This window comes from Rhinoderma darwinii, chromosome 4, assembly GCF_050947455.1.
Source record: "Rhinoderma darwinii isolate aRhiDar2 chromosome 4, aRhiDar2.hap1, whole genome shotgun sequence".
Lineage (NCBI taxonomy): Eukaryota > Metazoa > Chordata > Amphibia > Anura > Rhinodermatidae > Rhinoderma > Rhinoderma darwinii.
In genome coordinates, this window is record NC_134690.1 from 298,659,806 (window position 1) to 298,685,729 (window position 25,924).

Here is a 25,924-nt window from a genome sequence, read left to right on the forward strand (position 1 = left end):
TTTAAATTGGCTAAATTGTTCAGTAAGAATAAAAGGGATTAAAAAAAGCCCTCACCCTCGAATTTTACTTGTGCTTTAGCAATTATGTCACTTGACAAAAACCTGAAAAGACTGCATTTGTTGTACATAAAGTCTGCATATAAACATTACTATCATAAAAGTATATTTCGTATGACAAAAGTTTACCAACTAGACTTTTAGGCTTCGTTCACATCTGCGTCAGGTGTCTGCTCTGATGTTCCATCAGAGCTTCCCGTCAGAACGGAGCCCTGACTACTGATCCGGCGCAAATGGTTTCCGTTTGTCTCAGTTGTGCAAGGGTTCTATCGTTTTGACGGAATAAATACTGTAGTCGCCTAGGAGCTGCTGCTGCTCCTCGTCTGCAGTTACTGAAGACGTATATTTTTAGGAAGTTTGAGAGATTTCAGAGAGCCTGCATTCAGGGAAAGCGGAGCTAGAGGCTGCTGGAAGCAGAGAAAGAGGTCACCTTCCCAAAATAATAAACTTTCATGTATTTCGAAGTATTAGGCCTCATTCACACGATAGGGATTCCCGTCCGGGTGCCAGCCGTTCATAAATAGGCCGGCACCCGGCTGCATTAGGAATAATAGACCCCTAATGGGGCTATTCACACGACCGATTTTTTGACGGCCGGGAAAACCGTCCGTCAAAAAATAGGACATGCTCTATTTTCGGCCGGGTGCCCGGACGCCCGGCTCCCATAGAAGTCTATGGGGCCGCGTAATACACGGCCATCACCGGAATGTGTCCCGAGTGATGGCCGGGTTTTCCGTGGCTTGCGCTCCATCTCCTCCTCCTAGTGCAGAGTGCATGTGAGGAGGAGGAGGAGGAGTTGATGCCATTCGGACGAATGGCTACGCTGTACACTGGTTGGCAGGGCCGGGGTGTACAGCAGGTGGAAGGGAGCGCTGCGCTGGCTCCCTTCCCCTGCTTGTTAAAAGCGCCCTGGCCCGGCGACACCTTCCATGGCACCGCTAGCAGCTGCTGCTGTAGCGACGCCACTATAGCAGAGCAGGGAGGTATCTCCCCGCTCTGCTATGTGCTAGCTCCATTTTAGCTCCCTGAAGGAGCGGAATCCCAGTGTATTCGGGGATTCCGCTCCTGGACAGAGCGCTTGATGTCTCTGTCCATATCTGGGCAGTGACATCAGGGGAAACTCCTGAAGCGGAATCCCCGAACACATGGGGATTCCCCTTCAGGAGTTGCCGCTGATGTCACTGTCCAGATCTGCCCGGCCCGGATGCAAAATGGCCGATTTTACCGGCCGACACTCGGGCTCGGGCGGGACCCAGTCGTGTGAATCCCGCCTTACTATTCTATGCAAAAAAAACACTGTTACATTATCTGGTAAGCTTTATGGAAAGCACAGCTGGTCTGGTTTGCTAAACCTACGACGCCCCGAGTCATGGTAGTTGCTTCATGTAGTCTAGATTAAAGAGCTGTTTCATGATCAGGCCGGATTCACACAAGCGTGTGCGTTTTGCTCGCGCAAAAGGCACTTGACAGCTCCGTATGTCAGCAGTGTATGATGCGCGGCTGTGTGATTTTCACGCAGCCGCCATCATTATGACACTCCGTTTGGATGTTTGTAAACAGAAAAGCACGTGGTGCTTTTCTGTTTTCATTCATCCTTTTCACAGCTGTTGTGCAAATCATCCGCGTCACAATGAAGTGCTTCAGTGTGGTGCGCGTGATTTTCACACCCCCTTTGACTTCAAGTGCGTGATGCGCGAAATACGCCCAAACGACGGACATGTCGTGACTTTTTCGCAGCGGACTTACGCTGTGGAAAAATCACGCAACTGTCTGCACTGCCCCATAGACTAATATAGGTGCGTGCGACGCGCGTGAAAATCACGCGCGTTGCACGGCCGTATTTCCCGTTCGTCTGAATAAGCCCTAAGAGTCCCTGTCCATGTGCCCTGTAAGGGAATACGGATATCATAGAGATGGCTCCCCTGCTTGGTACCTGATGAGCTAGATTGAAAAGCCGATATGCAAGACTCCCACTTTGGTAGACTGACTGCATGCATGCATTACATGGTCGGCGATTAATCTAAACAGATATTATATCTTTGTTGTTAGACATGGCTTTTCCTTCACTAATTGACAATTGTTAAGTGTTAGAAACACTAGACCTGATGGGATAAGCTGATTAACCCTTGAAGTGGCAACATGGCTTATACAATATGATCAAAACGTATACCGAAATCTTCACGTTCATCGTAATTTATTTTTTTTACTTACTGCTAATAGATCATCATTTGGATGTATTTGTGGTATTTTGAGGTGCTATTTTGTCTGCATAAACACTTCATAAGCAAATATAAAAAAAAAAAAAAATTTCCAAAGTTTTTTTTAAATACATTTTTGGGTCTTTTAAACTAATTTTCATACACCAAACTTAAACAAACACACCACTAATGTTCCTGCTGTCCTTGTGCCGTCCCAATTACCATTAGCAGATTACAAGCCATAAATTGTACATTTAGAATATTATTTGTCTGCCCTGTGTATACACCAACTAGTTCACTCGAAGAGCCATCAGAAAGAGAATTACAATATGTATTTCTAATATCCCATAAGCGAACAGAGTTGTCCATTGATGCAGAGGCAATTAAAGTACTATCGGGGCTGAAGGCAAGACTGTTGACATTGTCAGTATGCCCTCTGAGTTCCTTATAAAGTGTACCGGATATCAGATCCCATAGTTTAAGTCGGTTGTCCTCTCCAGCTGAAGCCAAGTACCTTCCATTAGGGGAAAAAGCAAGAGCAAGAACAGGCCCCCGGTGGCCAGTAAAAAGTCTCACAGAGTTTCCCTGCTGACTGCTCCATAAACGAACAGTTTTATCCATAGACCCCGTGGCAAGGTAATTAGAATTGGGATGGAACTTAACACAGTCCACATCTGCTAGATGTCCAGAATATATCCGGAGAGGAAATTTTCGGTCAAATGACCAAAGTCTGGCTGTGCGATCATGAGAGCCACTGGCGAAAAACAAACTACAAGGGCTAACATCTAGATCCCATACTGGGTATGCATGACCTTCATAAAGTACTGTGCTCGTAAAGCTCTTCAAATCCCAGTAACGAATAGATGCATCTTCAGAGCACGACAGAAGTCCTGAACTGTTTGACAGGAAACGTGTGCTATAAACTGGTCCACAGTGGCCTCTTAGAACCTTCATTTCAGTTGCACTCTGGTCATCCAATTCATCCTGTTAACATAAAAAAAAAAAGTATAACGTTCCAAAATGCAATCCACTTTAGAGATTTCATACAAGATGTAAATATAGGTCTGCTGCATGTATACTTCATTTTAGTACTTTATCCTGGACCTGACTGTTACAATCTTCAACTCTTATTAAATGTACACTCTTCATGTACTTCTCAACATTTACACTTCCACAATGGATTTGAAACAAAGCAATGAATATTATAGCCACCTTAAAAAGGGAAGGTGTCATGATTATTTTTTTTGTAATTAAATAGCTTTTTAGATAAATGTAAAATATGTTTTTTTTTAATTTATGTTGTCACTTTCAACTTTTTAATGTATTAATACTTTTACTTCTCTATGTGGGGGGCTGCCATTTTTTTTTTCATCTCTGTATGTGGTCGATTAACGACACATACTAAGATGGTATACGCACATACAATCCCATAGAGAATGCGAACGGGAGCCGTTCCATTCTCAGAAGCGTGCGCCATCTGTGTGTGAACTGCGCTTGCGCAGTTCACACACAGACCAGAACGAAGCTCGTTCCTAGAGAGAAATCTGGCGCCATTTTCACGTGGAACGGAAGTCGGTGCTGGACAGTAAGATGACAACTTCCGGCCACGGCTTCCTGCCATATGTTCAATGAAGCATAGGCAGCAAGAACTCGGTAAGACGCTCAGAAAATGGTGGCACACAATGTAGGCAGTTTGAAGACATTCAAACCCCTCCCCCGCCTGGCACTAGTCAGAAGAAGGGAGGGGGGGGGGGGAGGATTGTGTGAGGACACTAGAGGAGTGTGTGTCCACTCCAAATTTGCAGTAGAAATCAATGAGGTTGCTTTACCACATGCCAATGCTGCAATTTTGGGAAATGCTCCCTCTAGTGGCCAGCACATGGAAATATTATAAATTAGAATCTAATTTATAATATTTTTGGACTTGTGAAAAAATTAAAAACATTAAAACAATGTGTAATCAGTTATATACTCATTGTTTAACTGAAAAAAAATATATAGAAAAAAATTCTAGCGACACATTCCCTTTAAGCCTTGAAATGCAGCAGAAACTGAATGGGTAGCTCAAATGGTTTTCGTCATCTTCAATTATGATAATACCATAGCAGAGAGCAGTAAAGATCAAATCTGTGGCACTCTGCAGGCTGTCTGGGTGCTATAGGTAGGGTACCACCCAGTCTATATTTAGAAGGTAAACTCAAGCCCTCTTAGGTCAATATGCAGAAAATAGATTTCATTTGAATGAGGCAATATACAGAGATAAGTAATATTTCGGCCACAATTCGGCCTTTGTCAAACTCTGCAAATAAATGCAGAAACAATATGTAAATATAAAATAGAATTATTAAAATCACATAGAGTGGCCATGTTCCAAATGTGGATTATCCTGCTATACTGAAAATATATTACTATTATTCTCTGTGCACAAATTCAGTGTTCTTGAGTCACTCTACTCGGTCTGGACTATTTTGTATAAGCCTAAATGTATTACTTCAGTGCATATATTGCTGTATTCTTTGTCCTGTATTAAACATTCCAGATATATACACATATCTATACCATTAGAATGGGAATACTGTACATGTCTTATGTTCGTTCTGCACTACTGTTATTCCCAAGTATATAGTGACTTTTGTGCACCATACATTATACATATGTATTTAAATCATAGATCAGTTCCCTATAGGACCACAAGTGGCCCACACACTTTTCCTCTTATTTTTTTCTTTAGAATTTTTTCTTCCTTAACCCCTTAATGACCAGGCCATTTTGCACGTTAATGACCAGGGATTATTTTTTGTTTTTTCACGGTCGCATTCCAAGAGTCGTAACTTTTTTATTATTCCGTCGACATAGCCGTATAAGGGCTTGTTTTTTGCGGGACGAGTTGTATTTTGTAATTGTACAATTTTTAGATGCTTATAATATATTGATTAACTTTTATTAACTTTATTTTAGGAGAAAATTCAAAATAAGCAGCTATTCCAGCATTAATTTTCACGTTATAAATTTACGCCGTTTACTATGCAGAGTAAATAACATGTTAACTTTATTCTATGGGTTGGCACGATTACGGGGATACCAAATATGTAAAGGTTTTATAGGTTTTTCCTACGTTTGCACAATAAAAACCCTTTTAGAAAAAAATTACTTGTTTTTGCATCGCCGCATTCCAAAAGCCGTACTTTTTTTATTTTTCCGTCGATGTGGCCGTATGTTGGCTTGATTTTTGCGGGACAATGTGTAGTTTTCATTAGTACTATTTTGGGGTACATAGGACTTATAGATTAACTTTTATTTTTTATGGGAGAAGAGAGACTTTTGCCCTTGCTTTTTGCGTTTTCTTTGGACGCCGTTCATCCGGCGGTTTAATGTGTTCATTTTATTGGTCAAGTTGTTACGATCGCGGGGATACCATATATGTGTGATTTGTTTTGACACTTTTACAAAATAAAACCACTTTTTGGGCAAAAAAAGTAGTTTTATTTGACTGTCATGTTTTATTTTTTTTCCCACAAACTTTATTTAACCCCTTCCCGCAAAATCACGTACAGTTACGTCATGGGAGATGGACTGTTCCCGCATCTTGACGTAACTGTACGTCATGGAGATGAAGCTGGCTCAGGAGCTGAGCCAGCGACATCACCGCCGGGTGACAGCTGTATGTTACAGCTGGCACCCTGAGGTATCGGCCAGGACCGGAGCTAGCCTCCGATCCGACCGATTAACCCCTCACATGCTGCGTTGAATAGCGATCGCAGCATGTGAGGAGTTTATAGCCACCGGCGCCCCAGCAACATGATCGCTGGGTTGCCGGTGGCTGCAAAGGCGATCGGAGGGCTAATGCTTACCTCCCGGTCCGCCAGCAACGGAATCCTCCTATGCCCCGTCGTCGGCGGGGCCCAGGAGGCTTCCGGTACCATCGGCAAGATGGCGCCGGCTCAGCTTCCGGCTCAGAAGCTGAGCCGGCGTCATCAGCAGTGGGTGTCCGATGTATGTTACAGCGGACACCCCGATCTATCGCCAGGAACGGGAGCTAGCTCCGATTCCTGGCATTAACCCCTTCGATGCAGCGATCCATTGTGATCGCTGCATCCTAGAGGTTTGTAGCAAATCGGCAGCCTTGCCACGCGATGGCAAGGCTGGCGACTGCTACCATGGCAACAGGAGCCCTAACAATGGACTCCTGTCTGCCATTACGTAAGCTGATTAGGCCCCGCCCAGAGGCGGAGCCTGATCGGATTGCTGTCAGTGAACAACTGACAGTTCTAATACATTGCACTACATAGGTAGTGCAATGTATTAGAACATCAAACAAACTGTTGGACCTTCAAGTCCCCTAGTGGGACTAAAGAAAAGTGTCAAAAAAAGTGTCAAAAAAGTAAAAATAAAAGTTGTAAAAAATACAATAAAAGTTTCAAATAATAACACAAAACACAATCGCCCTTTTTCCCTTATCAAGTCATTTATTATTGAAAAAAATAATAAAGCATACATATTTGGTATCGCTGCGACCGTAACGACCTGAACTATAAAAATATTATGTTATTTATTCCGCACAGTGAACGCCGTAAAAAAAATAACTAAAAAATACTGACATAATTGCTATTTTTTGGTCACTTTGTCTTCCAAAAATTGAAATAAAAAGTGATCAAAAAGTCGCATGTACCCAAAAATGGTACCTATAAAAACTATAACTCGTCTCGCTAAAAACAAGCACTCATACAGCTCCGCCGACTAAAAATTTAAAACCGTTATGGCTCTCACAACTTGGAGACAGAAAAAATCCATTCTCTTTACAAAAGTTATTTTATTGTGCAAAAAGTTGGAAAACATAAAAAGTGCTATAAATTAGGTATTACCGGAATCGGACTGACCCGCAGAATAAAGGTAACATGTAATTTATAACACGTGGCGAACGCTGTATAAAAAGAACTAAAAAAATATGCCAGAATTGCTGTTTTTTGGTCACCTTGCCTCCCAAAAAAAAAAGGATAACAAGTGATCAAAAAGTCGCGTGTACCCCAAAATGGTACCAATAAAAACTACAGCTCGTCCCGCAAAAAAAAAACAGCCCTCATACCACTACGTCTATGAAAAAATAAAATTAGTCAAGGCACCAATAAGCCAGGAAATAAAAATATGCAGTTGTGCAGCCCGAGGGGAATATTTCTTCTGTTTCAAGTGGCGAATTATCAAGGCCCCTAAAATTAGGGATCCAGGAAGGGGAGGGCCCAAACATATCTGCTGGAAGTGAGGGCGCCCGTATTATACCAGGACAACACGTCCCAGCAAAATTCCCCAAACTTCAAAAGGTGCGGAGTGCGGACCAAAAGGGGGATAAGTAAAGACCATTTATTAGTGCGACACCGGCCTGTGCAGAAAGGATTGTGTCACAGCATAACACACATCTATGGATTATTTTATTGTTTTTTTTTTACCCCACTATACCACCTAACTATGCCCCTTATATACTCCGCCCGCCTTACATGTACCCCCACATTATAAACGGAAACACCAGTAAGACTCCAAACAAAACTACTACAAGCAAAATCCACGCTCCAAAAGCCAAATGGCTCTACCTCCCTTCTGAACCCTACAGTGTGCCCAAACAGCAGTTTACTTCCACATATATGGCATCGCCATACCCGGGAGAACCCTTTTAATAATTTTTGGGGTGTGTGTCTCCAGTGGCACAAGCTGGATATTGGCATAGCTATTGAAAAACCATTTTCACTCTGCAACATCACGTGCACACCAATTTCTGCCAATAACCTGTGGGGTTAATATGCTCACTACACCCCTAGGTGAATACCTTGAGGGGTGTAGTTTCCAAAATGGGGTCACTTCTGGGGGGGGATCCACTGTTTTGGTCCCACAGGGACTTTGCAAATGCGACATAGCGCCCAGAAACCAATCCAGCAAAATCTGTACTCCAAAAGCCAAATGGCGCTCCTTCCCTTCTGTGCCCTACTCTGTGCCTAAACAGCAGTTTATGACCACATATGTGGTATTGTCATACACAGGAGAAGTTGCTTTACAAGTGTTGGGGTGCTCTTTTACATTTATTTGTTGAGAATATGAAACATTTTCAGCTAAAACTACGTCTTATTGAAGAAAAAGGATTTTTTTTATTTTCACTGCCCAATTCTAATAAAATATATGAAACACCTGTGGGGTCAAAATGCTCACTACACCCCTAGATGAACTCCTCAAGGGGTGTAGTTTTGTGAATGGAATCACTTTTGGGGAGTTTCCACTGTACTGACACCTTAGGAGCTTTGCAAAAGTGACATGGTGTCAAGAAACCAATCCAGCAAAATCTGTGCTCCAAAAGCCAAATGGCACTTCTTCTCTTCTGATCCTTGCCGTGTGCCCAAACAGCAGTTTATGACCACAAATGGGGTATTGCCGTACTCCAGAGAAGTTGCTTTACAAATGTTGGGGTTCTTTTATTCCTTTATTTGTTGAGAAAATGAAAAATGTTGAGCTAAAGCTACGTCTTATTGGAAAAAAAGGATTTTTTTTATCTTCACTGCCCAATTCTAATAAAATCTATGAAACCCCTGTGGGTTCAAAATGCTCACTACACCCCTAGATGAATTCTTCAAGGGGTGTAGTTTCCTAAATGGAGTCACTTTTTTGGTGTTTTCACTGTTTTGGTCCCTTAGGGGCTTTGCAAATGCGACGTGGTCTCCGCAAACCATTCCTGCTAAATTTGAGCTCCAAAAGCCAAATGGCGCTCTTTCCCTTCTAAGCTCCGCCGTGTGTCCAAAAAGCCGTTTATGACCACATGCGGGGTATTGTTTTACTCGGGAGAAATTGCTTTACAAAAGTAGTGGTGCATTTTCTCCTTTTAGTCCTTGTGGAAATTAGAAAAAATTAGCTAAACCTACATTTTCTTTGAAAGAATGTAGATTTTCATTTTCACGGCCTACTTCCAATAATTTCTGCAAAAAACCTGCGGGGGTCAAAATGCTCACTATACCCCTAGATAATTTCCTCAAGGGGTATAGTTTCCAAAATGGTGTCACTTTTGGGGGATTTCCACTATTTTGGTGCCGCAAGAGCCTTTCAGATCCGACATGGAGCCTAAAATATTTTCTAATAAAAAGGAGGCCCCAAAATCCTCTAGGTGCTCCTTTGCTTCTGAGGCTGGTGCTGCAGTCAATAAGTGCACTAGGGCCACATGTGGGGTATTTCTAAAAACTGCAGAATCTGGGCAATAGATATTGAGTTGCGTTTCTCTGGTAAAACTTTCTGTGTTACAAAAAAAATAGATGAAAAATGAATTTCTGCAAAAAAAAAAAAGACATTTGAACATTTCACATCTAGTTTGCCTTAATTCCTGTGAAACATCTAAAGGGTTAAGAAACTTTCTAAATGCTGTTTTGAATACTTTGAGGGGTGAAGTTTTTAAAATGGGGTGACTTATCGAGGGTTTCTAATATAGAAGGCCCTAAAATCCACTTCACATCTGAACTGGCCCCTGTAAAAATAGCCTTTTGAAATTTTCTTGAAAATGTGAGAAATTGCTGCTAAAGTTCTAAGCCTTGTAACGTCCTAGAAAAATAAAAGGATGTTCAAAAAACGATGCCAATCTAAAGTAGACATATGGGTGATGTTAATTAGCAACAATTTTGTGTGGTATTACCATCTGTCTTACAAGCTGATACATATAAATTTAGAAAAATGCAAATTTTTGCAATTTTTCGCTACATTTTGGTGTTTTTCACAATTAAATACTTAATGTATCGAGCAAATTTTGCCAGTAACATAAAGTCCAATGTGTCACGAGAAAACAATCTCAGAATCGCTTGGATAGGTAAAAGCATTCCGGAGTTATTACCACATAAAGTGAAACATGTCAGATTTGAAAAAATCGGCTGTGTCCTGAAGGCCAAAACAGGCTGTGTCCTTAAGGGGTTAACGGATTGACTTTTTTTTTTAAGTCCCACCAGGGGACTTCACTATGCGATCTGCTGATCGCATATATAATGCTTTGGTATACTTAGTATACCAAAGCATTATTGCCTGTCAGTGTAAAACGGACAGGCAACCTGTTAGGTCATGCCTCCGGCATCGCCTAACAGGCAGATGCTGAAGGCAGACCTGGGGGTCTTTGTTAGGCCCCCGGCTGCCATGGAAACCCGACGGCGACCCGCGATTCGTTTGCGGGGGCGCCGATCAGGTGACAGAGGGAGCTCCCTCCCTCTGTCAAACACATTAGATGGCGCTGTCACTATTGACAGCGGCATTTAATGGGTTAAACTGCCGGAATCAGAGCGCGCTTCGTTTCCGGCAGTTGCAGCAGGAGCCAGGCTGTGTATAACAGCCGTGCTCCTGCCGCTGATCGCGTGGGTACAGTGGCAGTACCCGCGCCATCACAGGACGGATATATCCGTCCTCCTGCGCGAACTAGCAGCTGCCGAGGATGGATATATCCGTCCTTCGGCATTAAGGAGTTAAGGACGCAGCCTGGTTTTGACCTTAAGGCTCAGAGACCATTTTTCACTTTATGTGGTAATAACTTCGGAATGCTTAAACCTATCCAAACGATTCGGAGATTGTTTTCTCGTGAGACATTGGACTTTGTTAGTAGTAAAATTTGGTCGATATATTCAGGGTTTGTGAAAAATAGCAAAATTTAGAGAAAATTTGAAAAAAAAAATAGCATTTTTCTGAATTGAAAGGCATCTGTTTGAAAGACAGGGTTATACCACCCAAAATAGTTACTAGTTCACATTTCCCATATGTCTATCTATCATGTAGGGGGCCGTCGATGTTAGTTTAACTCCGAAGAAGCCGCTATCGCTATTGAACGCGGCTTCTAAGGGGTTAATCAGCGGCGACAACACGATCAGTCCCCGCTGAAGGAGCTGCGGAAACTGCTGTACAAGACAGCAGTTGTCACAGCTCCTGTGTGTGTTGGGAACACAGCCGAAATGGCCGTTCCTCCCGAGACGTACTATTAGGTCATGGAGCGTGAACGATGCAGTTACCATGACCTAATAGTAGTTCCTGGAGTGGGAAGGGGTTATACTACATATTTTGCATTTTGATTGCCATAAATATGCCAAATGTTTTTCATGTTATCCTTGTATGACTATTCTATATGTGATTAATAATTCTATTTTATATTTACATATTGTTTCTGCATTTATTTGCAGAGGTTACTTATCTCTGTATATTGCCTCAAATTAAGTCTATCTTCTGCATATTGACCTAAGGAGTGCTTGAGTTTACCTTCTAAATAGCAGAGAGAAGTGTGAGTGGAGGAGCTTCGGTGCTGGTGATATACAATGCAGGGGGAGGGGGGGGGGGGGGTTACTAGTTCGGTATAGTGCTGCTGATAGTAAATCTAAGACTTGCCACAGACGTTATGTCCAAAGAGAAGTCAAATCACATGCAGACTTTGGGGGTAGTTTATACACCTTTCTACACCGGAAAAAGTCATAAAAGGGCCCAGAAGTCACAATTTGCTGTACAAGTTGTAAAGCAATGTGAATGGAGCCTTATGTGTATTTTACCTCAGGTCTCACTGTTCTCCTGCTACTCATACATGCACCACACCATATATACTGCACACTGTTTACTAGCAACGTACCATATATAGCCTGACTGGTATTTTTTTTTAAAGTTTAACAAAAATCAAAAGAGATTTAAAAATCGAAAAATAGTTCATAGAGTTGGGGGGGGGGGGGGGGGGGGAATAAATAAATAGAGATTCTATTTTTTGGGCAAAATCGCCCAGCCCCACAAGGGGTTTAACTAAAATATTGGATTAACAGTTTAGGAATTACAGCCATTTTTTTTTTACATGATCCCTTCATTTCCACAGGCTCAAAAGTAGCTGGACAAGATTATTTTTAATACTTGGATGAAAATCCTTTGCAGTCAATGACTGCCTGAAGTCTGGCAAACAGAAATAGGCAGCACTTCCAAAAATATAAGCTTTTAATCACCCGTGCAACATTTCGGTTGTTTGGACTGAAACATTGCATGGGTGATTAAAAGCTTATATTTTTGGAAGTGCTGCCTCGCTGTCTACTCCAGTTTGCCGGATATTGAGGACCGTGGACCAGAGGTGGCATGCACCTCTTCTGTGGTCCAGTGCTGTGGAATCTTTTCCTTTGTGCCTGCAGTCTGGAACGCATGGAGCTGAACAGAGGAGTTTCTTCCCTTGGGATGCTTAGCCAGGTCTTTTCTGCAGCCTTCAGTTACTGCTTGTTTGTGGTCTTTCTGCCTTGAGTTAATGAAAAGCCTGTTCAGTTGGGTTGAGGTCAGTTGACGGACTTAGCCATCAATTTCTTTTTCTTGACAAGCTCTTAGTTTTATTTTGCGGTGTGTTTTAGTTAATTATCCATCGGTACTGTTAAAGAGGACCTGTCACTAGCTTGTACAAAGTGAGTTATTAGACTTCCGTAATTGGCGCCGTGACACGGAGTCTCACGCGATGACGCTGGCCTAGGAGAATCTAGAGCAGGGGTCTCAAGCACGCGGCCCGCATGCGGCCCCTGAGGCTGTCATCTGCGGCCCGCGGGACACAGAGCCGCTAGTGCAGGCTCTGCTCTGGTACTCTGAAATCCCTAACATCGCTGTCCATGAATGGACACGCGATGTCAGGGGCTTACCCAGAGCGGAGTCCCGGGCAGAGCGCTAGCATAGGCTCTGCTCCGGGACTCTGGAATCCCCTGACATCGCTGTCCATCACGGACAGGCAGCCTATTCAGTCCTGCCTCTGGAAGGGCCTAATAGGCTTCCGTAGATGGCAAGCCATAAGGCCTCTGGTTGACATAGCAACCATCTGTACCCTGCGATTGCGATCAATCGCAGTATTTAAGGGGTAAATTGGCGGGGACTACCGCGATCGGTCCCCGTGGAATAAACGGTGATAACGGCTGTACGAGACGGCAGTTTTCACAGCTCTTAACCCCTTAATGACCGCCGATACGCAGTCATTAGTGGGCTTTATTCTGATGCAATAGCCTTATCACGGCACCGCATCAGAATAAACAGAGAAGGGAGCCGTTAAATGTCCCTGCTCTCAGCTAGCTGAGAGCATGGGGCATCGCTGCTCGAACGGGTGAGATCGATATTTGTAATCGATCTCACCCGTTTAACCCTTCAGATGCGGCGCTCGATAGTGAGCGCCGCATCGGAGTTGTTTTGGAGAGAGGGAGGGAGGGAGCTCCCTCTCATCCCACTGACACCCCGGTGTCTTTGGCTCCAATGGCAGCCAGGGGCCTAATAAAGACCCCCAGGTCTGCCTGTAGTAAATGCCTGCTAGGTCATGCCAGAAGCATGGCCTAGCAGATGCCTGTCCGTTTTAAACGGACAGGCAGTAATACACTGCAATACAGAAGTGTATTATAAATATACAGTGTATTATAAAAGCGATCGGATGATCGCATATTACAGTCCCCTAGTGGGACTAGTTAAAAAAAAGTTTAATAAAGTTAATTAAATTTTTTTTTAAAAAAAGTGAAAAAAAATAAAAATGAGAAACACACTTTTTCCCCTTACTAAAAAAACCAAAACAAAGCAAAAAAGTTACACATATTTGGTATCGCCGCATCTGTAAATACCACGACTATGAAGCTATTACAATATTTAACTCGCACGGTGAACGCCGTAAAAAATAAGAAAATGGAAAAGTTACTGTTTTCTGTGAATCCTGCCTTTAAAAAAAATATGTGATAAAAAGTGATCAAAAACTCGCATCTACTCCAAAATGGTACCAATAAAAACGACAAGTCGACCCGCAAAAAAAAAATAGCCCTCATACAATTGCATCGGCGGAATTAAAAAAAGTTATGGCTCTTCAAATATGGAGACAAAAAAAACAAGTAATTATGAAAAAAAAAAAAAAAAAAAAAAAGGGTTTTTACTGTATAAAAGTAGTAAAACATACAAAATCTATACAAATTTGGTATCGTTGCAATCGTAACACCCCATTGAATAAAGTTAGTGTTATTTATACCACACGGTAAACGGCGTAGATTTAGGACGCAAAAAAAAGTGTAGAAATTTAAGTTTTTTTTCTATCCCCCCCCCAAAAAAAAGTTAATCAATAAATATGTACCCCAAAATGGTGCTATTAAAAAAATACAACTTGTCCCGCAAAATACAAGACCTTATACAGCTATGTCCACGCAAAAATAAAAAAAGAAAGTTATAGCTCTTCGAATGGCACGATGGGAAAAACTTTAAAAATTGCTTGGTCATTAGGGCCCAGAATGCAAGCAGGGGGAGGGGGTTAAATATGTTAAGGGAGGGGGGGCTAGTGCCGGGTTAAATCTGCGACGAACTATTACTGAGCGCGAACGATAAGCTCAGCTCTACGTAGTAGTACTGCGCAGGGCGAGGAGGGGTTAATGACCAAGCAATTTTTTTCAGTTAATTTTTTATTTGCGAGTTTTCAGGACCAGACACCGTTTAGCCCTTTTTAGCACGTGTTAGTTAAATGGCTATAACTTTTTTATTTGTTGGGCTAACGACGTGATTTTTGCGAAGTTTTTCCGTAGACAATGCAGGTTTCTTTTTGTATCGTTTTTATACACCCCTTTTTTGCGATTTTAGAATTTATTCATAAAGTTTGAAAAGAATAGTAAAAAAATAAGCTTTTTTACGTTTCAGCTATTTTATTTTGGTAATAACAGTTTTACCCTAAAATCGACCTTTTATTTGTGATCGTCATTGTCTACCGTAAATTTTAATATATTACATGTCTATATTAGGGTAATTGGGTCAGCGCTAGCGTTACAACAATGATTGGCGGGGGTGGGTATTTTATGTGTAATTATTTAATTTTTTTTTGCACTTTACTATTTTTGTATTACTATGGTCTATCCCTCAAAGGTCAAAAAAGACCTTTGGGGAACTTTATATATATTTTTTCTTTCTTTTACACCATGTTTTTCCACTGTAACTGGAGCTGCAGAGCAGCCCCAGTTACAGGGGAAATCAGCCCTCATAGTGACGATTGTCACTAATAGGGCTGTGCTGGGTCTTGTAAGACCCAGCAGCTGTCTGTCAGTAAGGGCACCCGGCGATCATGTGACCAGTCGCATGATCACCGGGAGGAATAGAGACAGCGCCGCTGCCGGAGACCCGACATTCAGCTGCCCAATCGCGCGGGCAGCAAGTTAAAACCCGGGCCGTAAAAAATCTATGGTTCGGGTTTTAAGGACGCTGGCCGTAAAAATACAGTCAGCGGTCGGGAACCAGTTAAAAGCAATAGCTTTTTTATTTTCCCATAGACAGCCATGCGAGGGCTTGTTTTTTGCGACACAAACTAAGAGCAATAACATTTTTAGCTTTCCGCCGGTGTAGATGTAGGAGAGCTTATTTTTTTTGTAGCGACGAGTTGTTTTTATTGGTACCGTTTTGGGGTAAATACAACTTTTTGATCACTTTTTATTGCATTTTTATTGATTCTGGCATTGTTCAATTTAATACAGCGTTCACCGTGCAGGTTAACCCGTTCCCGCCACAGCCATTTTTATTTACGTTTTTTCATCTCCACGTTCCAAAAGCCAGAACTCCTATTTTCCCGTCAAAGCTATATGTGGACTTGAGTTTTGTAGGACGAGTTTTATTTTTTTAATGGAACCATTTATTGTACTATAAAATGTACTAGGAAACTGGGGGGAAAAAAAAGTGTGGGGGTGGAGAAAAAAATAAAAAAAAGATTCCATTTATTTGAAGTGGTTTCGTTTTTAAAAACACTCGTTAGAGAGACTCTGTCCACATAATGTGATCGGCGCTGTAATGTACAATACAGCAGTGTTTTTTATTTAGAAAAACCATCATTTTTGACAGAGTTACGACCTATTTTAGCTTTATGCTAAGGAGTTTCTTAATGCCCAACTGGGCGTGTTTTACTTTTGGACCAAGTGGGTGTTGTGAAGAGAAGTGTATGACGCTGACCAATCAGTGTCATACACTTCTCCCCATTCATTTACACAGCACATAGTGATCTTACTAGATCACTATGTGCAGCCACATACACACACATTAACGTTACTCAAGTGTCCTGACAATGAATAGACATCACCTCCAGCCAGGACATGATGTCTATTCAGAATCCTGACACTTCGCTAACGTTGGTGTGTGATTTACAGCACAGCACATAGAGATCACGCTGGGCTGTCATTTACAGCGTAATCGAGAGATTACGCTTCCTGTGCTGTAAATCACACACAAATGTTAGCGAAATGTCAGGATTCTGAATAGACATCACGTCCTGGTTGGTAGTGATGTCTATTAACTCTCAGGACACTTGAGTAACGTTAATGGGTGTGTATGTGGCTGCACATAATGATCTAGTAAGATCACTATGTGCTGTGTAAATGAATGGAGAGAAAAGTGTATGACGCTGATTGGTCAGCGTCATACACTTCTCTCCACAACGCCCACTTGGTCAAAGTAAAACACGCCCAGTTGGGCATTAAGAAACTCATTAGCATAAAGCTAAAATAGGTCATAACTCCGTCAAAAATGATAGTTTTTCTAAATAAAAAAACACTGCAGTAATTTACATTACAGCGCCGATCATATTATGTAAAAGATAGGGCATTTATAATGTGGTGACAGAGCCTCTTTAACGTTATTCTGCGGGTCAATACAATTACGGCGATACAAATTTTATATAGTTTAGGTTTTACTACTTTTACAGGAAAAACACTAATTGTTAAAAATAAAATTAGTTTTGTGTCACCATATTCTGAGAGCCATAACTATTTTTCTGTCGACTGAGCAGTAGGAGAGCTTATGTTTTGCGGGGCGAGCTATAGTTTCTATTGGTATCATTTTGGGGTACATGAGACTTTTTGATCACTTTCTATTAAAAAATTGCGTGAGAGGGGGGTAAACTAAAAACAGTGATTCTGCCATTTAAATGTTTTTTTTCTTTACGGAATTACGGCTTTCACAGTGCGGGTTAAATGTTATATTGTTATAGTTTGAACTTTTACGGAAGCAGTGATACCAGTTATGTTCATTTACATATTTTTTTTTACATTGCTTTTCGGGGAAAATAGAGAAAAAGGCTTTTATTAATTTTTTTAGGTATACTTGCACAAAGTCATTGATTTTGTAGGATTATAGTCAGGTGTCTGATTATACCAAACAGGTGATGATGATCATTTTCATATGTAGGTTGAAACAGTCATTAACTGTAACAGCTGTTTAGAAAGCTTACAACTGGGCGTGGAACAGCCAAACTCTGCTGCAAAGATGAGGTTGTGGAAGACCGTTTCATGTCACAGGTCCACCATGGCAAGACTGAGCACACCCACAGGATACAAGGAAGTTATACTGCATCAGCAAGGTCTCTTCCAGGCAAAGACTTCAAAGCAGACTGGGGATTCAAGATGATGTTCAAGCTCTTTTGAAGAAGCAAAAGGTGGACCGTAGATCGGCCAAGGATACTAAGTGCAGCAGACCAAAGACAAAAAGATGTCAAGCAGTGCCATCAGCTCAGAACTGACAGAAATCCGTGGGACCCAGGTACACCCATTTACAGTTCGAAGACAACTGACCAGAAAAGGTCTCCATGGAAGATTTGCAGCAAAAAAAGCCACAACTTCGACGTGAAAACAAGGCCAAGCAATTCAACTATGCAGGAAAGGTAGAATTATGCCTCATCGATAATTAGGTTTTCATGAGTCCACCTTCACAACATCAGCACCGCAGACATTGTAACTAATAGGAACAGGAAACAGAGGTTAAAAGCCCCCTCCCCCTTCCTATCCCCAGTGACTTCCAACTTAAAAAAGGACAGACACCAGGGAATTAAATACAAGCAGAAAGTTAATGATGCACAAAGAGGAAGGGAAATAAACTGTGCTGTCACGGTGGACTCATGAAAACCAAATTTAGGGTAAGGCATAATTCTACCTTTACATTTTGCCACCATGACCGCACCAGCACTGAAGCCTTGTAGGACTCACATATAGCCATTTTTAGCCATCGGGCAATGGTGCCTTTGGAGGCTTTTTTTGTCTTTGTTAGGCGCCTGATATTGAACAGGTTTAAATCTTTTCTCCATGTGTGTCATATGTAGGTAGTTTAGGTTAATGCGTCGGTTATCCAAAAGTATGGAATTCTTCTTCCTTTTTTGACTTTGGATTAGAACGGAAGGAAGGATGAATATATTGTATGTATTTTTGGGTGATTACATTTACTGGTCACATTTGCATGAATTGTTATTTGTATGTTCTCTTGTGCTTTATAGAAAAAAATTATTTTTTTCCTGGCCAGGTAGCTTTTTTTTACTGTGTCTCCTTAATCTAACTTTTTGGTATTTCCTCATGTGAATTGGTCTGTGATATGACTTTTTTTACTACTTAATAAAATTATTTATTTTTACTACATACCCATGTGAGTGCTGATATATCCTAGAGGGTTTTTTTGTTTTTGCTTTTCTGCTTTAATTACTAGGATAGCACCGTGTGGCATTCGGTCCACAAAATCTCTTGGGTTATTGGATATCAAATCTTTTCTTTTTTTCATGAATATATTGTGACCTACGAAAGTCAGTAACTACCTTATTGTGACCTACGAAAGTCAGTAACTACCTTAGGTAGTAAAGCCAGATCAGCCCTGAGCCTGGTGACTCATCTGAGGACTAAAAAAGAGGTTATTTTATGGATAAGGCCTGTAGTGCACCTGTCCTTCTTGCTGATGTTATGGTTACCAGAAAAATTGCTTGTATGGTGATGAACTTGATGGAAGCTTCTGAGAGTGGTTTTGCTGGTTAACGCTGTAAGTACCCAATTTGGTTTCCAGGAAGGAACCAAGTTTGTAATTCTAGGTCTTAGTTTGTTGGCCTAAAGAACCATTTAACCCCTCAATGACACAGCCAATTTGAGTTTATTTTAGTTTTTCCTTCCCGCCTTCCAAAAGCCATAAACTTTATTTCTTCGTCGACATAGCCACATGAGGGCTTGTTTTTTGCAAGACAAGTTGTAGTTTTTCAAGGCACCATTTATTGTACCGCATTCACATTATGTACTGGGAAACTGGAAAAATTATTTGTGCGGTGAAATGGCCAAAAACAGCGATTACGCCATTTGGGGGGGGGGGGGTGGGCTTGTTTTTACGGCGCCCATCAGGCGGTAAACCGGCTTATTCACCTTATTCTACAGGTTGATACGATTACGGCAATATCAAATTTATGTTTTGTTTTACTACTTTTAAAAGAATGAAAGCAATTTGCTAAAAAAAATAAATAAAAAAAATTGTTTTTTCGCCTTTATCTGAGAGCCATAACTTTTATTTTTCCATCAATTTAGCAGTGTGGGAGCCTAAATTTTGCAGGACGAGCTGTAGTTTTCACCGATACAATTTTGGGGTACATGCGACTTTTTGATCACTTTTTATTAAAAAAATTTTGAGAGCGAAGGTGATGGGTGCACTGGGGATGGGCGCATCCACTCTGAGGCAAAACTGTTCTGTAGATTTAACCCCTTCGGGACCCAGCCTGTTTTGGCCTTAAAGGGAAGGTGTCAAAAAAAATTCTCATGTTTTTGATTTTAGTATGTTATTAAAATAAATTTGGTGTTTTTGTGTTTTCTTTTTTCGGACTTTTACTTCTCTATGGGGGCTGACATTTTTTTTTTCATCTCTGTATGTGTCGATTAACGACACATACAGAGATGGAATACGGCACATACATCCGCATAGTGAATGCGAACGGGAGCCGTTCCATTCACTATAGTGTACGCCGTCTGTGTGGGAACGGCGCATGCGCCGCTCCCACACCGTCCAAATGGAAGGTCTTCGGCAGTGCGACATCCAGCCCCATTTTCATGTGGACCGGAAGCCGCGGCCGGACAGTAAGAGTACTACTTCCGGTTGCGGCGTCCGTCCATATGTTCTGAACCAAGGACTAGGAGTGGAGGGAGCGGCGGCGGCAGGAAAGTCATGTTTGTGTATGTTCGTGTTATAACCACTGTATCTAATCCTCCTACACTGTGCATTCGCTCAAAAAATGTCGGCACACAGTGTAGCAGGTTTGAACATTCGACCCCCTCCTTTCTCCTGGCACTAGACAGGATAAAGGAGGGGGCAATGTTTGAGCACACTAGAGCGAGTGTGTCTTCTCCAATTTTGCAACATTAAGCAATGAGGTTGCTTTACCACATGACAATGCTGCAATTTTGGGAATTGCTCCTTCTAGTGACCAGCACATGGAAATGTTATAAATTAGAATCTAATTTATAATATTTCCTGACTTGTGAAAAAATAAAAAAAATTATAACAATGTGTTTAACAAAAAAAAAAAAAAAAAAAAAAAAGACTTTAAAGACTAAGCAGATTTTTTTCAAATCTGACATGTGGCACTTTGGATAGGTAAAAGCATTCCAAAGCTATTACCACAAACAATTCTGAGATCGTTTTCCCGTGACATTTTGTACTTTGTTACTGAAATAATTTGGTCAATAAATTCAATATTTAGGCGAAATTCACATGAGCACGTTCGGTCCGTGATATACGGTCCGTATGTAGGCCGCATTTCCCGGACCAAACACACTGCAGGGAGCCGGGCTCCTAGCATCATAGTTATCTATGTTTCTCTCCGAAGAACTACTGTCCCGTACTGAAAACGTGATTACAATACAGGACAGTTTTCCCGCAGCGAGGCAGGAACACCTAGCGTCATCGATAACCATGATGCTAGGAGCCCGGCTGCAGTGTGTTCAGTTCGGAAAATGTGGCCGACATACTGACCATATATCACGGACCGAACATGCTCGTGTGAATCCAGCCTTATTTGTGAAAAACACCAAAATTTAGAAAATTAACACTTTCCTAAATTTAAACATATCTGCTTGTAATCACACAAAATAGTTACTATTTCCCATATGTCTACTTTATGTTGGCATTGTTTTTTTGAACGCTTTCTTTTTCTAGGACGTTACAAGACTTAGAACTTTAGAAGCAATTTCTCACATATTCAGGAAAATTTCAAAAGGCTATTTTTTTCAGGGAGCAGTTCAGTTGTGAAGTAGCTTTGAGGGGCCCATACAATACAAACCCACGTAAACCACCCCATTTTAAAAACGGCACCCCTCAAAGTTCTCAAAACAGCATGAGGAAAGTTTAACCCTTTAGGCGTTTCACAAGAATTAAAGCAAAGTAGGGGTGAAATGTACAAATTTCATTTTTTGAGAAATTTCATTTTATCAGTTTTTTTCTGTAACCTAGGTTTTACCAGAGAAACGCAACTTAATATTTATTGCCCAGATTTTGCCGTTTTTAGAAATATCCCACATGTGGCCCTAGTGTGCTTAGGGACTGAAACACAGGCCTCAGAAGCAAAGGAGCACCTAGAGGATTTTGGGGCCTTCTTTTTATTAGAATATATTTTAGGTACCATATCAGGTTTTAATAGGACTTGTGGGGGCAAACCAGTGGAAACACTACCAAAAAGACAAACTATGCCCCTCAAGGAATTTATCAAGGGGTATAGTGGGCATTTTTACCCCACATGTGTTTTGCCGAATTTAGTGTTATGAGGCCATAAAAATAAAATTCTAAATTTTTTTCCAATAAAACGCAGAAATGTAAAATTTTTACAAGGCATAATAGGACAAAAAACACGTACATTTAAAAAACAATTTCTCCCGATTATTACCACATATGGGGTATTGCTGTAAACGGCTGTTTGACACACGGCAGGGCTTAGAAGGGAAGGAGCACCATTTGGCTTTTGGAGCTCAAATTTTGCTGGAATGGTTTGTGGCGCCATGTCACATTTGCCAAGCCCCTGCGGGACCAAATCAGTGGACACCCCCAAAAGCGACCCCATTAGGGAAACTACACACCTTAAGGAATTTATCTAGTGGGATAGTGAGAATTTAGATCCCACAGGTCTTTTTGCAGAATTTATTGGAATTAGGCCGTAAAAATTAAAGTGTAGCTAAACGTTTCACAAACTTCTGACACGTCATAGTGACGTCAGAAGTTTGGATTGGTAGGGGTCCGAGCACTGAGACCCCCACCAATCGCTAGAACGAAGCAGCTGAAGCGCTCAGCCGCTTCGTGTCTATTCTGCTTTTTCCGGAAATAAATGCATCGGTGTACCGACTCAATAGAAAGTCTATGAGCCCGTACTCCGATACATCGGCTTTCTGGAAAAAGCCGAACAGACCCGAAGCGGCTGAGCGCTCACACGAGCGCTTTAGCTGCTTCCTTCTAGCGATTGGTGGGGGTCTCAGTGCTCAGACCCCCACTAATCCCAATTTCTGACATGTCACTATGACATGTCAGAAGTTTGTCAAATGTTTAGCTACACTTCAAAATCAAATTTTTTTCACTAAATAGTTGAATTTTTTCATTTTCACAAAGGATAAGAGAAGTAGCCGCCCATCATTTGTAAAGCAATTTCTCACGACTAAGGCAATCAAACTAAGGCAGTCAAACTATTTCCATACACAGCAAGGCTCTAAAGGGAAGGAGCGTAACTTGGTTTTGGAGTGGAGATTTTACAAAATTAGTCTTGACACCATATTGCATTGAGCGAAGATACCAGTACATTGGAAAGACCCGAAAAATTACCCCATTTTGGAAACTACATCCCTGAAGAAATTAATCTAGAGATATTGCATAGAGCATTTTGACCCCGCAAGTGTGTTGCAGAAAAAATTGCCATTTTCCACTGACATGCCATTTCAGTGATCAATATGTTGTGCTCAGATGGTTCCCACTGGAGACACACACCCCATACATTGTTAAGCGGATTCTCCAGAATGCAGTAATACCCCATATGTGGTCATAAACTGCTGTTTGGCCACTGTCAGGCTCAGAACGACCGCCATTTGGAGTGTAGATTTTGCTTGGTAGTAGTTTTGTTTGGCGTTTTACTGGTATTTCATCTTATAATGTGGGGGCATACGTAAGCTGGGCGGAGAGCGTCAGGGCATACGTAAGATGGGCGGAGAGCGTCAATAATTAAATAAAAATAAATTCTGTTCGTTTTTTATCTATTTTTCTTTACTGTGTTCACAGTGCGGTAAAAATAACATGATATTTTTATAATTAAGGCCGTTCTGAAGGCGGCGATACCTACTTTAGGACTTTATCAGGGAAACAGGGCGATTGTTTTTATTACCTAAAACTTTTTATTTATTTTTAATTTTTACACTTACTTGGGGACTTGAAGATCTGGTCTTCTGATCCCTGTACAATACACTGCACTACTTATGTAGTGCAGTGTATTGTAACTGTAAATTTTCACCTGACAGTTAAGCCTATTAGGCTTGGGCAGGACCTAGTAGGCTTCCGTCTCTGGCCAACGAGGAAGCCGTTGCTAGGCTTCCTGGTTGCCACAGCAACCATCAGCACCTGCGATCTCTCAAGGTGGGGGCGGTGGAGTACAGAGGAAGCCCCTACCATCTGTCAACCACTTCAATGCGGCGGACGCCATTGACTGCCGCATTGTAGGGATTAAACGGCGGCGATCGCCACTGTTGCAACGGGAGGTCAGCTGTGTATTACAGCGGTCACCCGCTGAAGATGAAGCGAGCACAGTTCCTGTGCCCACGTCATCTACATGACAGGTCTGGTACATCGGATTGCGGTAAGTTACTTGCAATGCCGACGTACCAGACCAGTCATCTAGCCGGGAGGGGTTAATGACTTGGAAAACACAAACATTGATGTTTTGAATAAAAAGATAAAAACATACCTCTTCTTGGATATCACAAACTAGTCGTATGCGTGAAACATCTACTCTGTTCGGTTCTGTTTTAAGTCGCTTTGTCCTCAGACTCCACAATTTGACAGACGAGTTATCAAACCCAGCAACAAGGAGTTTGCCATTAGGGGAAATATCAGCAGTGCTCAACAAATTTTCAGTGTTGTAAAAAGCATAAAAACACACAGTTGTAAGTGAAGGTGGCCCATCTTTAACTCTTTTTATACAGTCCTGAAGCTGCTCCAAGGCGGCTTCATTTTGGAGAATAGGAGCTGGCACATCCTGTGGATCAAGATTATTATTCCCTCCTCTTGTAGAAACACCATTACTTGCATATAGTTGGTACTCTATTCTCTTTAGTGGCTTTACATCTAAATGGATGTGTAACGTCAGAGCCTTAAGCAGGGCAATGTTATTATCACTTTGCAGGTAACGAAGAAGATAATTGTAGCCGTCATCGTGAAGGCGAACAACATACTTGTTATCTAGGAATGCTTGCAACTTAAAGTTGGAGTGTATATCTTGCATAGTCATGGTTGTCTGAAGCTGTTCAATGATGTCTCGTTGTGCTGGATTCTGAAGAAACATTCCATGGAAACGACTGTAGAAGCTATCCACCATACTTTTTAGGCAATTCTGAACCATGTCAAGATGGAGATAAACAAATAAAGGGTAGAGCACAGCAGTCACATCCTGGCTTTCAGAAGAATCTTCTTCTGTATGAGAAACAGTATGAGTAATTAAACAATTCATCTTAATCAGAAAAATTAACTCCGCTTAGCACTTTAAAAATTTTCAAACGTTCTTGGATTGGCTTCTGTATTGCCTTAAATATATTTCCGCCCCCAGTGCTAGACAACTTCATCTGGCAAGGAGTTCCATAGTCTCACTGCTCTTACAGCATGGAAGCCCCCTGTTCACACAGTTTTTTTTTGCAGGCAGAAAATTCTGCCTCAAAATTCAGTTTAGAATTTGGATGCAGATTTTGATCTGCCTGCACGGTTTGCTGCGTTTTTTGCCTGCGCCCATTGAGCGCCACAGGCAAAAACGCAGCGAAATACCTTTTCTCTGCCTCCCATTGAAGTCAATGGGAGGTCAGAGATGTAAACGCCCGAACATAGGGCATGTCCCTTCTTTTTCCCGCGAGACTGTTTTACCGCTCGCGAAAAAAATATCAATGGGAGGCATTTTGGGAAGTTTTTTGGCGCAATTCCCAACGCGGTTTCCACGTCAAAACTCTGTGTGAACTGACCCTTAAGAGTTCTAATATAAAAAGATCACGAGAGATCTCTGTATTAACTATATAAATATACACACAGGCGTGCATCTGTCTTCTTAGGCCTTGTTCACACGGCGCTCAAAAAAACAAAACCGTGTAAACGCTAGCGTTTTTGCACAGCGCTTTTTAAAGTGCATGCGTTTTTTAGGCATGTAATAAGGACTCCTAATGACTATGGGAATTTGGCGTGTTGTCAGCACGTTTTACATGCCAAGAATTGACCTGATGCTTTTTTTATATGATGCGTTTTCAAACCACGCACACGTAAAGAAACCGCGTTGTATGCGCTACAATGCATTTTCCCATTGATGTCAAGCATGAGTTTAACACGTAAAACGTGGCACAAACGTGAGAATACACGCAGTATGAACAAGGCCTCCCTTTACAGCATTTTTCCAAAATGGAGTGTGTGTGTGTGTATATATATATATATATATATATATATATATATATATATATATATATATATATACACATATATACACACACACACAAAAATGAATGGAAAAATAAAAAAGGAAGTTTTATGTAGAAAAAAAATTAAAAAGTTAAAAATAAACCTTTTCCTGCTAAAGAATTGTAGAAAAATAAACATAATTAGTATCAAGCGTCTGTAAACACATCTGACCTATTAGAAAAAAAGCTTAAACTGCATGGTGAACACCGTACAAAAATACCTAATTC

The 25,924-nt window shown here is 41.4% G+C and overlaps 1 protein-coding gene across 2 annotated transcripts in view; it reads right to left on the reverse strand.

Annotated features, from left to right (window-relative positions):
* Window positions 1-1,681: 1,681 nt before the first annotated feature.
* TAF5L (TATA-box binding protein associated factor 5 like) overlaps window positions 1,682-25,924 on the reverse strand; it is a 43,623-nt gene continuing 19,380 nt past the window's right edge. Inside the window, exons 4-5 of one of the 2 annotated variants that reach the window (XM_075864356.1) lie at window positions 23,953-24,674; window positions 1,682-3,239 (exon numbers count right to left, since the gene is read on the reverse strand). In XM_075864356.1, coding sequence (XP_075720471.1) covers window positions 2,442-3,239; window positions 23,953-24,674 — 1,520 coding nt within the window. In that variant the 3' untranslated portion in view covers window positions 1,682-2,441. Of the gene's footprint in view, window positions 3,240-23,952; window positions 24,678-25,924 lie in introns of both variants that reach the window. The other variant, XM_075864355.1, reaches the window with a different exon arrangement.